Source organism: Penaeus japonicus, unplaced genomic scaffold (genome assembly GCF_977035675.1).
Source record: "Penaeus japonicus unplaced genomic scaffold, GWHDUDI00000001_assembly GWHDUDI00000034, whole genome shotgun sequence".
NCBI classification, from domain to species: Eukaryota; Metazoa; Arthropoda; class Malacostraca; order Decapoda; family Penaeidae; genus Penaeus; species Penaeus japonicus.
Window position 1 is genome coordinate 22,740,711 of NW_028234436.1, and position 10,000 is coordinate 22,750,710.

The 10,000-nt window shown below is 42.6% G+C and overlaps 1 protein-coding gene across 6 annotated transcripts in view; it reads left to right on the forward strand.

Annotated features, from left to right (window-relative positions):
* LOC122250333 (uncharacterized) overlaps positions 1–10,000 on the forward strand; it is a 463,908-nt gene that overhangs the window by 440,860 nt on the left and 13,048 nt on the right. The window contains exon 1 of one of the 6 annotated variants that reach the window (XM_043011708.2): positions 8,672–9,195. The exons of the other annotated variants lie outside the window; for them this stretch is intronic. Within the exon in view, the coding sequence (XP_042867642.2) occupies positions 9,046–9,195 (150 nt within the window). The 5' untranslated portion in view covers positions 8,672–9,045. Of the gene's footprint in view, positions 1–8,671; positions 9,196–10,000 lie in introns of those variants that run through there. 6 annotated transcript variants of the gene reach the window in all.

Sequence of the window (10,000 nt, forward strand, 5' to 3'; positions counted from 1 at the left end):
CCTCCCCCCTTTCTTCACCTCCCCCTTTTCTTCCCCCTCCCCCCACCTCCCCCCTTTCGTCCCCTCCCCCCGCCTCCCCCCTTCTCCCCCCATCCCTTAGTCTCTTTACCCTCCCCTCGACTTCTTACTTCATTCACAACACCCTTATCCTTGTCTCACACTCACAACCTCACAACCTCACAACCTTACCCCCCCCTCCTCTACTCCCATCATCTTCTAAGACTGTAGATCTGGTACCTCCAACCCCTCCAACCCCCTCAACCCCCTCCCCAACTCCCCAACACCCCCCAACCTCAGCCCTGCTCCGGAACCTTACCTGGGTTCATAATTCATACACCAAATCTAACCTAACCGTAAACCCTAATATAATAGGTTCCAGAACCCTAAATACCCAGAACCCATTCCACTCCCCCTACCCCATCCATATCTCTTACCCTGCCTCCACCTCCACCTCCACCTTCACCTCCACCTCCACCTCCACCTTAACCTCCACCTCAATGCCCATTTTACTCTCCATACACTCTCCCTACCCCACCCTCCACCCCACCTACCCACTCCCTCCACCCCACCACCCGTCTTATCCACCCACACCCACACCCACCTACCCCACCCCACCCCCTCCCCCTCCCACTCTCCTTCCTTCTCCTTCTCCTCCTTCTTTTTCTCCCTCTTTATTCTCTTTATCTCTATTTGTCTTCTTCTTTTCTTCTACAGAAAGAGTGAAGGAAACAGAAAAAAAAGATAATCATATACGAACAATAACAATAACACCGATATTTTTTTTCCAATACGCTAATGATAATAACTATGACAATTATTATGAAAATGACGATAATGAGTATGAGATTAAGAACTAAAATTGATCAAATACAACCTAAATTAGCATAAAAATTAATACGAGTATGGAAGAAAATTTTCAAAAAATTAATCAACACTGGAAATATTTTATCGTTTTACCGTTTGTTTGCCTCTATTATGATTATTGTCTATTTTCGAAGTGATATTTATGGCATAAAAGAAATGAAAGATTGAAGAGAGTAATAAGGAAGTGGAAATGAGTGATTGATGACTTTATTACATGAATCCAAAAGCGTAAAGATATTATTTTAAAAACGTTTAGCTGAAAAGATTTCGTCTTGTATTCACGCGAGATTGAAATTAACGAGACAACATATATCAAAAGCTCAGCAAAAAAAAAGAAAAAAAAGAAAACATAAACAAATTCAAATAAAACTCCTAGTTATATTCCTATTCCTTCATTCATCTTTATTATATTCCTCGCTTATACGCACACCATATAAGGAAATCTGACAAGAACAAACACATTTCAGAGAGAAAAGGGTTACGTTGTCGAGAGCTCCTCCTAATTCCGGGTTGGAGAGACGATACCGGAGTTCTCACATCGAAAAGGTTGTTTTTTTTATTTTCTCAAAGCTTTGAATATTCTTTTTGATATTCGCGTTACAATTTGCATAATATCCCAAGTCCAACGAGGAAGATATTAAGGCGGGAACACAACATATATGGAAACGATTAATGAAATATTGCGGTTGTATTTTAAGTTTTTTTTCGTGGCGCGCTGAGAGACGCCTCGTATAAAGTTGATGTTTATAATCGGATTTTCTATTTCGAGTTCTTATGACGTCACCTCTTTGAGATCAAGGTTATGAAATGGTCGATATATATATGATATGTTTCAAATGAATAAGTTTTCTTTTTTTTTAATCTTTTTTTCCTTTTCGTTTTAATTTCTTCTTGGATTTTAACGGAATCTCATCTCTCGAGAATGCTGGGATTGCCGCTGTGTCAGAAACCTTCATATTTTGACTTTTGACTTTATTCTTTTTTTTCTCTCTCTCTCTCACCCTCTCTTGTTTTTCTATTTCTGTTTCTGATTAACACCTAATGCCTAGAAGCTCTGCCTTTCATAATTCCTTTTTCATTATTGAATTTTTTTTTTTTCATTTCATAATTCCTTTTCATTATTGATTTTTTTTTTTTTTTTTTTTTTTTTGTTCTCTCATTACTTCTCGGAGAATGGCTGCCTCTCTCTCTCTCTCTCTCTCTCTCTCTCTCTCTCTCTCTCTCTCTCTCTCTCTCTCTCTTACGAAACCAATAACAAGAAATCCTCGCCATTTCCTTTTTCTCCGTTTTATTCAACTCACTCCAATCTCTCTGCTTCTCATTCTTTCTTACTTTTTTCTCTTTAACGAATTTCTATTTTTTATCCAATTATCTTTTTTCCCCTTTATCCCATTTATCTCTATTTTTACCCAATTATCCTGTTTTCCTTTATCCCATTTATCTTTTTCTTTTCTTTCTTCTTTGATCCCATTACCAAGTGACAGCGGGTCTCCCACATTCCTGTCGCCGAAGGAAAACAGGACCATTGCAATTGCATCTCGTAGAAGGAGGGGTTGGCAGGTGTTGCAATCAGCGGTCTCCGCCGGAAAGGTTTCCACATACAGGGAAGGGGAATCTGATCCCATTTGCATCTCGGCTCGGTGAGGAGGGAGGGGAGGGGGGGAGGGAGGGAGGGAGAGGGAGGGGAGGGGGGAGGGAGGGAGGGGAGGGAGGGGAGGAGGGGAGGGGATGGGAGAGAGGTCGAAGGAGGTGAGAGGGGAGAAGGGGGAGGGAGGAAGGGGGGGAAGGGAGGGAGGGAGAGAGGTTGATGGAGAGGAGAAGGCAGGGGGAGAAGGGGGAGGGGGAGGGGAGAGAAGGGGATAGGGGGGTTGACGGAGAGGAGAAGGCAGGGGAGGGGAGGGGAAAGGAGGAAGGGAGAGAGGTCGAAGGAGGTGAGAGGGGATGGGGAGAAGGGGTTAGGGGGGTTGACGGAGAGGGGAGGGGAGGGGAGGAAGGTCGAAAGAGAAAGGAAGGGTATGAAAAAGGGAGAGATGAGGGGAGGAAGAGGGAGGTCGAAAGAGGTGAGAGAGAGGAAAGGGGACGGAGGGAGTGAGGGAGGTCGAAAGAGGTGAGAGAGAGAGAGAAAAGGAGAGGAAAATAGACTACAGAAAGGAAAGAGGAGAGAAAGGAATTGAAGGACCCCGACAGACAGCAGGAAAGAAAGAAAGAAAAAAAGGGGGAAGGCCAGTGATGTGGGCAACAAACCCCCCCCCCTCCCCCACACACACTCCATACAACCCAAGGACTTCTGGAAAAATCTAATCTTATCTCCTCCGCTGCAGATCCGCCTCGGAAATGCTACTGATTGTCCAGACGGGAGTAAATGCCATGGGGGGGGGGGGGTTGGAAAGCATGAAGTCACTTGCTTTGAGTTATGTGGCTGGCCTATGTGGCTGAGCTATGTGGATGGCCTATGTGGCTGGCCTATGTGGCTGAGCTATGTGGATGGCCTATGTGGCTGGCCTATGTGGCTGGGCTATGTGGCTGGCCTATGTGGCTGGGCTCCCCGTGTTTCCCAGATGGATGCCCTTTGACGGACCCGCTTTCGGAAGTGACATTATGAATGGGAAATTTCTTGTGCGGGGCTTCTGGAAGTGGAGGCTGGCGTATGGTTTATTTTTGTCTTATGAACAGCATTAGTAATCTTCCCTTTTGCATCCTCGGCTTGCAAGATTTAAAAAAAAAAAAATTATTGCATATCCTCCCCCCCTCATAATTCTGAGGATCGGTTTTATCACCGAAAAGGATAATCAATATATCCTTACTCAGGGAAAATTCTCGGACACCTCGCCTCCCTCCCCCCTACCACCCACCCTCCCGTCCCCCCTCCCCCCTCCCTACCCACCCACCCTCCACACTCTCCCATTACCCCGACGTCTCCCAGACATATCCTACCAGCATCCTTTCACGATATCCGCTCGGAATGGTGATGTACAATCCCTTTGTGTCGGTGATTGGTGATGTACTTCGGTGATGTGGCATTTGGCCTTCGGTTCCGAGACAGAGGACGAAAGAGAAAGGCGGAGGGGAGGTTTGAGAGAAAGAGGGGATGGGAGGGGAAGGGAGGGAGGGAGGGAGGGAGGGAGGGAGGTATAGAGAAAGAGACAAAGGGGAATGGGAAGGGAAATGGGAGAGAGAGAGAGAGAGAGAGAGATAGAAACAGAGACAGAGAAGGGGGGGAGGTTAGGTTACGATAAAGATACATAAATAAAATGATAGAGAAAGAAAGAGGGACACAGACAGACAGAGAAATATAGTAAGAGAAAGAGACAGACAGACAAACAAACAGAGAAAGACAGAGAGAGACAGAGACAAAGTCAAAGAAAGAATAATATTCTATTCGCGTACCAAGACAGAGGTAGAAGTCCTTCCCAATCACCCATAGACAGGCTCAGCTTCTTAACCAAGGTCATGTTTGTATTAAACATCATCACAGGAATTTCTGTTCCTATATTCTTCCGTGTCCTTCCGTGTCTACGCATATACGAGTCAAACAGACAGACGTAGACAGAGATAACCTTATCATCATGAAATAATAAGCGATTGAATCCCTTTAATTAAGTTACAACTGTAGGAAGTACATGAGTTCCAAAGGTTATTGAACCGAGAAACTGTATTTCTGGGCTTAATATACAGAACGAATTCTCCAGCTTTGTCCTTACTCATTATTGTTGTGGTTATTATTGGATGTGTTTGTTATTACTACGATTTCAGTGTTTGTATGAAAGTGAGGATATAGGAGTATTTCTTGATGTGATGTGCGTGGGTTTTCTTAAACTTGGACTTATTCCTTGTAGTTGTAATTATTGTCAAATGTTATTGTCATTATTACTATTATTATCATTACGATTGTTATTATTATTATTATTACTATTATTATTACTATTATTATCATGATTACTAAATTCAGATAATCATACTCATAACTAAAACTTATAAATACTAGTAAGAGAGAGCAAAAAATTATGAATACATCATGACGTTGCGTACAAAAGCCCTCCAACCTGCCCTCCCTTCTCATAGCCGTCCTTATCCTCGATTTCTTTTCCCCAAAAACCTTTTCGAAGATAAAATGAAAGTGAGAAAAACAACCGACTCGCCCAGTCCTGTGAGTCCTTCTTGCCAAGGGAAAGGACCCTGTGACACTTGCGAAGGAGGTCGTACAGCTGAGCGAACCCAGTAACCCCCAAGAACCTTCCTTCCTCAGATTTAAGAACCTTCTTCTGAAGACACTTTCACGTGAGGGTCTTTTTTTATTTGTTTATCAGAATTGCTATACCTTCATTCTGATTTTCTTTTTTCTTTTTTTGAGGTTTTATGTGTATTGTCTCTCACGTCGAGGTATGATAACGAAAGAAGACACTTTCACGTGAAGGTCTTTTTTATTTATTTATCAGAATTGCTATACCTTCATTCTGATTTCTTTCTTTTTTCTTTTTTTGAGGTTTTATGTGTATTGTCTCTCACGTCGAGGTATGATAACGAAAGGAGTTCAAGTGAGAAATCGGGAGTGAGAAAGGAAGTCAATTGGAAACCCCGTGGACACAAGGGTGTGGCCTTTTCGAGGTGAAGGGAACTTGTGGTAACGATTACACCACTGCATCCCCTGTGTTTGTAACACTGAGGCAACACTGAGACTTGATGAGTTTTGCAAAACGGGGGACTTAGCACATCATATGACTTTATTATTATTATTATTATTATTATTATTATTATTATTATTAAGTTAAAGCTCCGAGAATAAACACGAGGGGATACTCGTGTGTGAAAACCGACCGTTAACAATGAGTTTCGTTTTTTTTCTCTTTCTGTCTTTCCTTTTTTTTTCTTTCTTTCCTCAATTGTGTTAAATCACCCTCGACGGAGGAGAGAAAGGTCGAGCGAGGGAGAGAAACGGAGAGAAAACCGGACGTGTCGAATCAGAGAGGGACGGTCACCTTCGGGCCAATGTGGATGTGGAAGTTCGACGTAATTCACACCTCAGTCACGACTCGGCTTCCACTCTGAAATTTCCACTCTTTTTCCTCGTCCGGTTTCGAGTTCGAAAGTCACGCTTCCTGTATTTGAACGCCACGTCCTAACCCAGCTCGACCCAGCTCGACCCAGCCCGTCCCGTCCCGTCCAGACCCTCAGCGTTATTTATTCATTGTTATTAATTGTTGTTATTCATTAATCTCAGCTTTATTAATTGTTGTTATTGATTAATCTCAGCTTTATTAATTGTTGTTATTGATTAATCTCAGCTTTATTAATTGTTGTTATTAATTAATCTCAGCTTTATTAATTGTTGTTATTTATTAATCTCAGCTTTATTGATTGTTATTAATTAATCTTAGCTTTATTAATTGTTGTTATTAATCTCAGCTTTATTAATTGTTGTTATTGATTAATCTCAGCTTTATTAATTGTTGTTATTGATTAATCTCAGCTTTATTAATTGTTGTTATTGATTAATCTCAGCTTTATTAATTGTTGTTATTAATTAATCTCAGCTTTATTAATTGTTGTTATTCATTAATCTCAGCTTTATTAATTGTTGTTATTAATTAATCTCAACTTTATTGATTGTTGTTATTAATTAATCTCAGCTTTATTAATTGTTGTTATTAATTAATCTCAGCTTTATTGATTGTTGTTATTCATTAATCTCAGCTTTATTAATTGTTGTTATTAATTAATCTCAGCTTTATTAATTGTTGTTATTAATCAATCTCAGCTTTATTAATTGTTGTTATTAATTAATCTCAGCTTTATTAATTGTTGTTGTTGCAAGCAGATTAAAAAAGACGTCCCTCTGATTCGAATGCATCTCACGAGCTTCAAATCTCAGCGTTCTTACGAGCAGAGGAGGACCACCTATCCGAGTTCTCGTCTCAAAAGCTAAAACGCATCTCGGTTAACTCGTCCCTTCTTATCCCCGGAAAATGCGTCCTCCAGTTTTCATAATCGGTGATAAGCAGCGCAAGGATATGATCTGGCAGGAAAGGGATGACATGATCTATGTAGGAGGATGTACGTACGTAACTAAGGACGTTATTCTAGATCCTCTTGTGTCGGTTTGCGGTAGAGTGTATATGAAGAAGGTCGTTATTATTGGTACAGGCACCATGACCCGTGGCCATCGTTGCTAGTGCCATCATAACCCGTGGCCACCATTACTAGAACTTTCCATAACCCGTGGCCACCATTATTAGACCCCCCCAAAACATATGGCCACCAGTACTAGAACCCCCAATTACCAGTGGCCACCATTACTAGAACCCCCCCCCCCCCCTATAACCCATGGCCACCATTACACTCACAAGCACAGCCGTGTTACCATCCTCCCTCCCCATGACCTCATGCTGCTCACCACAACACCCGTCGCACAGGACCAAGAAATGCGTGGAGGTGCTAGGGGCAGCATTCGTCTTTCCCGGCCCACAAAAACTAGTCTTGTGGAAGTGTTTATGCGCGATTTGGCAGCAGCGCCGGCAGTCGGGAAGGTCTTCTTTCCAGTGAGTCTCAGGGAATTCACTCGCAGCCCTCGCTCCTCCTCCTCCTCTCCTCTCCTCCTCCTCCTCCTCCCCCTTTCCCCCTCCTCTTCTCCTCCTCCTCTTCTTCTTCTTCTTCTTCTTCCTCCTCCTCCTCCTCCTCCTCCTCCCCCTCCCCCTCCCCTCTTCTTCTCTCCTCTCTCTTCTTCTTCTTCTTCTTCTTCTTCTTCTCTTCTTTCTCTTCCTCCTCCTCCTCCTCCTCCCCCTCCCCCTCCCCTCTTCTTCTCCTCCTCCTCCCCCTCCCCTCTTCTCCTCCTCCTCCTCCTCCTCCTCTCCCTCTCCCCTTCTTCTTGCACCTTTTTTTCGTTTTTGTTTTTTTGTTTACTCGAGTTATTGTGTTGCATCTATTTTGAGCCCAACGGAGAGGTCTGTCACTATCTGGAGGTCATGCACAAGTATGAGGGTTCATGGCATCCTCCAGCACGTCTTCTTGATATATATCCTCAAGTTCGTCCTCATTTCGTATCGTGTGGTGAGAGTCGTGTTCCGTGATTTGTTCTGGAGTTAGATCCTCTTTTAAGTGTGTGTAGCGCAGGAGCAGGATTCGAATCCTTTTCTCTCCGGTAGTCGATCGGGTTTCGGTGGAGTCTATACTTCGTAAGGCTTTTGGAATGTTAGATTAATTAAACGCTTACGGAATATTAAGTTCTTGTCTTACGGACGTCGTGGTTGATTTGCTGAGGTGTGTAGAAGTCTTTATAAGCTTTCCTTTGTGAAAATGGACGTATACTCAAGCTTAGAGGCAATGTTTAAGTTGTAATGTGAAGATTTTACAGAGCTGGATGCACGGCGATTCTTATTTCTATTTCTGTCTCACTATAATTAGACTCTTGAACCGGTTTCTCTTTCCCTAAATTGAGGTATATTCCCCCTTGTTAGGCGAGTAGCATATTCCCGGATTCAAGATGCCTAGATCACACCGACCAGAACCACGGCCGCTTGTTTATAAAAACTCTGTGACGCACGAACTTCTCACAGGTGGGTTTCTCACGTACTCACACTTAAAGCGCTTTTCTCGTACCGGTTAATCGCCTGCATTTCTTCTTTCACTCGCCAAATCACTAATGAAAATGTCCATTGTGTGTGAAAGGAGATATTTATTTATTTTGAAAAAAAAACGAAAAAGGTCTTAGATGAGCACCTTGAAGAACGCACGTCTGGTTTTCTGTCTAGCGCTGGCAACTCGTGATGGGCGGAGCCTACCTTCTGGCGAGGTCCGTATAATAAAGGACTCGTGTGTAAGTTCTTAGTCACTGGAAGGTAACGATCGGGGGTCCTTTACGTGGCTTCGGCTGTGTGAGAGTTGGCGGAGCAGCACTGTGGGAGTGAAATTGGCGTGATATGACTACAGGTCAAATAAATTGCCCTGTACAGTCCGGATTTTAGAGATACATGGTGCCTTGGATGTATAAGTGCCGCGGAAGTGTACGGAGCATGTGAGAGATCTATCTAATCAATAAAAAGCAAGCAGTCCGTCGACCTGCCAATGATCCAAAGACAGACCTTAGCAAACATGAACGCCCATCTTCGCCTGTAAGCCATATCACGAGCTCTGAAACACTCCTCTGTGGATCACTACTTGAGACCAGTCACCAGCGTTGAAATCACCATGGTGGGGCTGGTGCGAGACATTGTGATCCCAGTGAAGGGAGACCCTGTGTTTACCATAGTGTGTGAGATCCTTACCACTCCTTCGCAGAACACCCAACCTCAGCAGGAGGAAGAGGTTGAGAATCCGCACATAACTCGTCTGTGGAAGGTGAGGAGCGAGAGAAGTTAATCATTCTTTTTTAAAAAATGTTTTGGAAATGGATAGAATAAAAAAAGATAGACCCTTGAAACCGCAGACCACTAGGGACCACTTTCAAGGGACAAGTTGATTTACATAGTGGCATTGGTCAAGTTGGTTTATTTAGGTCATTATTCACCCGTGGACGCGGCCGCTGCTTTCTTCCATGTTTCTTCTGTTCTCTTTATCATCTTTATCTTTTGCTTGTTGTCTCTTGGTGCTCTCTCTCTTTTCGGACGGTTCTTTGTCACTGAAATGGTCCATACTGTCTCTAACTTTTCCATTTATTTAGTTTTTCTTCAGCTTTTTCGTATAGATACTTATAGGAGGGGATAATTTAGATAATAAAAATTACAACAAACTTTTGTACAAGTTAAGAATTACAACATAACTTGCTAATAGACAGATAATGAATGACTCTATCAGCGATGGCAGTAAGTAAACTAACAAGAAATTGATAAATTGATGAATATTACAATATGAACGTTGATATGCTAATGATGATAAAACAATAGCGACAATTATCTAAGGAGATGATATACCCTTCGTTAAAAAAAAAGAAAAAAAAAGACATCAATGAGGTAATGGAAATTAGATCTAAAAATCGTCTTTAATACCTATTAACGGAAGGAACAGACACCAAAGGAACAGACACTCATTATTTCTACCATTGTCTGTATCTCGCCATTGAGCTCATGGTGATGAGAAACAATAGTCACTTCGCAGTATATTCTGATGAAGACTCACTTCACTGGCGTTCTTGGAACTAACAGGA